This window comes from Eutrigla gurnardus, assembly GCF_963514095.1.
Source record: "Eutrigla gurnardus genome assembly, chromosome: 10".
NCBI classification, from domain to species: Eukaryota; Metazoa; Chordata; class Actinopteri; order Perciformes; family Triglidae; genus Eutrigla; species Eutrigla gurnardus.
The window spans coordinates 28,990,202-28,995,201 of record NC_139924.1 but is presented as its reverse complement, the minus strand read 5'-3'; the positions used below and the strand labels follow the sequence as shown (position 1 = coordinate 28,995,201).

At 44.2% G+C, this 5,000-nt stretch overlaps 2 protein-coding genes across 3 annotated transcripts in view; both read right to left on the bottom strand.

Annotated features, from left to right (window-relative positions):
- The window catches only part of st14a (ST14 transmembrane serine protease matriptase a), a 10,651-nt gene extending 7,212 nt beyond the window's left edge, over positions 1–3,439 (bottom strand). For both annotated transcript variants that reach the window (XM_084019590.1, XM_084019591.1), the window contains exons 1-6: positions 3,091–3,439; positions 1,109–1,268; positions 669–799; positions 520–590; positions 198–364; positions 32–67 (exon numbers count right to left, since the gene is read on the bottom strand). In XM_084019590.1, the coding sequence (XP_083875716.1) occupies positions 32–67; positions 198–364; positions 520–590; positions 669–799; positions 1,109–1,268; positions 3,091–3,132 (607 nt within the window). In that variant the 5' untranslated portion in view covers positions 3,133–3,439. The remainder of the gene's footprint in view (positions 1–31; positions 68–197; positions 365–519; positions 591–668; positions 800–1,108; positions 1,269–3,090) is intronic.
- Positions 3,295–5,000, bottom strand: part of aplp2 (amyloid beta (A4) precursor-like protein 2) — a gene marked incomplete at its 3' end in the record, with an annotated part of 36,448 nt that continues 34,742 nt past the window's right edge. Inside the window, exon 12 of the mRNA XM_084019319.1 lies at positions 3,295–3,462. Within this exon, the coding sequence (XP_083875445.1) occupies positions 3,295–3,462 (168 nt within the window). The remainder of the gene's footprint in view (positions 3,463–5,000) is intronic.

Genomic DNA, 5,000 nt, shown 5'->3' with positions numbered 1-5,000 from the left:
ACGATGAAACGCTGGGAGATAATAAACTCACTGTTGAATGACGTTGAATACAGCCGGGCATCGATGGCTGGAGATGAAACACAAAACACAACATGTTTACACAAAACAGGCCCAACTGACACTCCAGACACTTCCAAACCAGGAACCAAACGGTGCGACGGACCTCAGACCGGACCTCAGACCAGATCAGACTCTACCTGAAGAGACGACGTCCTCCAGGACCAGCGAGTTCCCGGGTCTGGACAGGGTCCTCTTCTCCTTGTCCACCAGCTTCTCCATGGAGGACATGGCATTGTCCACGGATGCCTCCTGTCCCGCCGGCACGTTGAACTCTGACAGGTAGTAGGCGATCACGCTGCCTTCACTGACACACAAAGAAAAGGAGATGTGAGCGTCTCAGACCTGCTGATGTTTCAACACCCAGTTTCCTCCAAACTTCAGTGAAATCTGTTTAAACCACAGTTAGACGTAGTAATAATAATAATAATAATAATAATAATAATAATAAAGCAGTGGTACCTGAAAGCCTGGACTTTAGAACCAACGTAGTATTTGGACAGCTGTGGGCTTTTGGAATAGATGGCTTTGAGCTGAAAGAGAACAGAGAACACATTAATAATGAATAAGACCAGTGTGATGACTTCGTGGCGGCGGCGTGCTCGCCTCACCTGTGATGTCACCTGCTTGGCCAGCGCCCTGAACTCGCTGCTGTTGGAGTTCTCGTAGGCGTCCTCGAAGACCTGGTTCGTGATCCGCATGGATCCGCTGTACATCTTCTTCAGTCGCACGTCTTTACGGACTGCAGGAGCCGACAGACGACAGTCTCAGTGTGACGTCAACTTTCAAACTCATAACTCAGGAGTTTGTTTGTGATTTTACATGATTTGAATCATAGGTTTGGTTTATTGTGTTACTCTGTGAAGCAGGACACACTTATAGTATTGTGTACGTTTGTTTTTTTTCATTATTATTCTGACTATAATATAACATGCAATTAAAAAAAAACATTTAAACACTTAATAAATGACTTTAAATCACCATAAACATGACCCACCTTTGCAGCAGTGTTTCATTTGTAATAATAATACTAATAATAAGGAAGTCTTACAGTGGAAATGCCAGACCAGCAGGCCGGTCATCAGAGCGACCACGGCGGCGAAGATCACCACGCCGATGACGGCGCCGACTCTCCCCGGACCTTTCTTCTTCTCGAGCTTCTTGTTGTCGGACGCCGGCAGGAACTGGACCGAGGTGTCCCAGTCTTTGTCCTGGTGGACCCACGGGGTCAGGGGTCAATATGATAATCACAAAAACAACCAGCTCTAAACAAGTTCATTAGAATACAGCGGTGTTCAGCTGGAGGACCAGTGGCAGCAGGTCGTCAACATCAACATGGAAATGTGTTGAACACACTTCATTCAGACATCGAGTCATGAAGCAGCCAGAAAGTGTTGGGAGCTGTTAATGAGTTGGAAGGGAGGGTGAGTCACGGCTCTGTGGTTGCCTTCCAGAGAGGAGACATGGAGGGGGAGGGACGGGAGGGACGGGAGGGACGGGGGAGGACAAAGTTTCACAATGTAAAATCCTGTCAAACCTGCTGGAGCAAACCAGCACTCACACCTAAAGCTCCTGAGCTGGCTGCCTGGCAGGAAACTAAAGGTCCAACTTCAGGGGCAAAGGTCATCTCAACGGCTTTGGAATGTTTCAATTAATTTAAAAAAGTATTATTGACTTTGATGTTCTGCCTTTACACGGTGCTTTAAAACTACAACTCCCATGAACAGGTGGATCAACGGAGGACGAACCTGCTGAACAACTAAACGGATCAAACTGCACCTCCGTCATATTAAAGTCACCTGTTAAAGGCTCAGTATGAACACGCTTCTGTGCTTTATATTCAGGTTTCACAAAACCTGAATTATTCTGGGAAATATTCTAAATGAAGAAACAGCAAACTGTCAGAAGAACATGAAGGTTTCCTGGCAACGATCTTCAGAACTGTGACTCATAACTCACAGTCTTAAAGACTTAAGGAACAACAGTTCAACCAATAATAAAACATTCATAATAAAACAAAGCTCCGTCCATGTTTAACAGGAATCTGCTTATTAATCTGGCAAAGACAGAGAACAATAGAGATAATAAAGAAATGACGACCCAGTGACCACAACACACTCATCATCTGGTTCCAGATCAGCAGGGCATTCATACTGTGATGCTGTAGTAGTAGTAGTAGTAGTAGTAGTAGTAGTAGTCATAGTAGTCATAGTAGTAGTAGTAGTAGTAGTAGTAGTAGTAGTAGTCATAGTAGTAGTAGTAGTCGTAGTAGTAGTAGTAGTAGTAGTATAGTGAGAATGGATGCGAGTACACAGAGAGCAGGACGGAGTGAACAAGTCCCGACAGGGCGGAGGGACCTGGAGGAATTCAGGCGTCCTGGTCGCTCTCGGGGACGTTTCCACGGAAACCAACAGCTGGAAACGTCTCTTTGAAGGTCGAAGTCTGTCTGCTGGAAACCGGGACGACGACCTCCATGCATTTTATTCTTATTATTATGAAATATGCAGCTGTTGTGTTTACCATTAACTTGGAGGGAAACTTAAACCAAACGACACCATGTTATAGAAGGAGTTCTGATAGTTCCTCAGAAGCTGCAAGTTGAATTAAATACTGTATGTATATATATATATATATATATATATATATATATATATATATATATATATATACACACATACATCCCATAACTATGTATCACAATGATTTTCTTGTATGAAAACATTTTGAAAGATTGTGCAGCATCAGAAGACGGTTTCCTAAATCTAAAAGTGAGATTTGGGGGATTTTAACGTGGCAATAATAACAATAACAATAATAATAATAATAATAACTGTATTTTGTAGCAGCTTTACAAACAGAAGTCTACAGTGTTTTGGTCAGAGCACATAAACATCCAGCTGAACATGAAAACATGAACACATGAACATGAACACATGAACATGAATAGAATTAAATTAAACAGAAGTGTATCACGTGTTTCCCGGCGGAGCCTCCAACCAGCGGAACACCAGAACACATCAACGGGTTTCTTACCGACTTCGGGGTGTATCTCAGTCCACTATCCATGTAGTCCATTAGGGGGTCAGGCCTGGACCCGAAGGACTAGAACCAGAAGGACCTGAGAGCCGTGAGGTCTGTGGAGGTTTCTGAGGATCCGAGGTGAACCTGCAGGCCGCTGCTGTCGCCAGAACCCGGATCCGTGTTTCTCTGTGAAGTCAATCCGCGTAAAAACACGATCTACGCAACGCCGATGAAACCGGACGGTGGTCTCCGGCGGTCTGCGCCCTGAACGGCTGAACGTGAGCGTGTTCGGAGACACTGGACGGAAGAACCAGAAACAGCTTCTTCCGGGAGCTTCGGGTTTCTGCGGGCGTGTCTCTCCACCTGCAGCCACTTCCTGTTTACCTGCCGCCAGGTGAGAGCCGGGCTGTTTATGTGACCTTTTATGGGAGCACGAGGACACCCAGCTGAAGAAACACAAGCACAGGTCACCTGAAAACCAAATGTTATGATGTTAGGCTCGGTGTGGGATCAGAAGAATCTGTTCAGTTAAACATCTGGAGGGAAATATTCATATTATTCAGGTTGTGCGCGTGCGTATGCGCGCGCTCAAATTGCGCACAAACCGTTTTAGCGTCGTTTCCACTGTGTTGTCGGTTTCGTGCAGACTATTTTTAGTATCAGTCATAATGGTACCTTCCACGGTGACGTCACCGTGACTCACAATCTCATAATCACCTCCACCTTTAGTTTTTTGTTTTCATGATGAGCCATAAGTTTCTGTCTCCTCAAAGAGAAACTAGTATGACTGAGTACGACTGAAATATGACAGATTACACAACGCATTACTTTGAAAAGAACTCTCATTACTTTGAGCTTCCATTAATCCATGTTTCCAGTTGTGTAATTAAATGTAGAGGTGAATCAAGGAAACGATGAGTTAATTAATCTGCAACATCTGATCAGTGTTTTATCATTGAAGACATTTAAAAACGCATCTCATCCATCCATCCATCATCCCTCATCCATCCATCCATCCACCATCTATCCATCCATCATCCATCCATCCATCATCCATCCATCCATCATCCATCCATCCATCCATCCATCCATCCATCATCCATCATCCATCCATCCATCCATCATCCATCATCCATCCATCCATCCATCCATCCATCCATCATCCATCATCCATCCATCCATCCATCATCCATCATCCATCCATCCATCCATCCATCCATCCATCCATCCATCCATCCATCCATCATCCATCCATCCATCCATCCATCCATCATCCATCATCCATCCATCCATCCATCCATCCATCCATCATCCATCCATCCATCCATCCATCCATCCATCCATCCACCATCTATCCATCCATCCATCATCCATCCATCCATCATCTATCTATCTATCTATCTATCTATCTATCTATCTATCTATCTATCTATCTATCTATCTATCTATCTATCCATCATCCATCCATCCATCATCCATCCATCCATCCATCCATCCATCCATCCATCCATCCATCCATCCATCCATCCATCTATCTATCTATTTATCTATCTATCTATCCATCCATCCATCCATCATCCATCCATCCATCATCCATCCATCCATCCATCCATCCATCATCCATCATCCATCCATCATCCATCCATCCATCCATCCATCTATCTATCTATCTATCTATCTATCTATCTATCTATCTATCTATCTATCTATCTATCTATCTATCTATCTATCTATCCATCCATCCATCCATCATCCATCCATCCATCCATCATCCATCCATCCATCCATCCATCCATCCATCCATCCATCATCCATCCATCCATCCATCCATCCATCCATCCATCCATCATCCATCCATCATCCATCCATCAATCCATCATCCAGCCATCCATCCATCCATCCATCCATCATCCATCCATCCA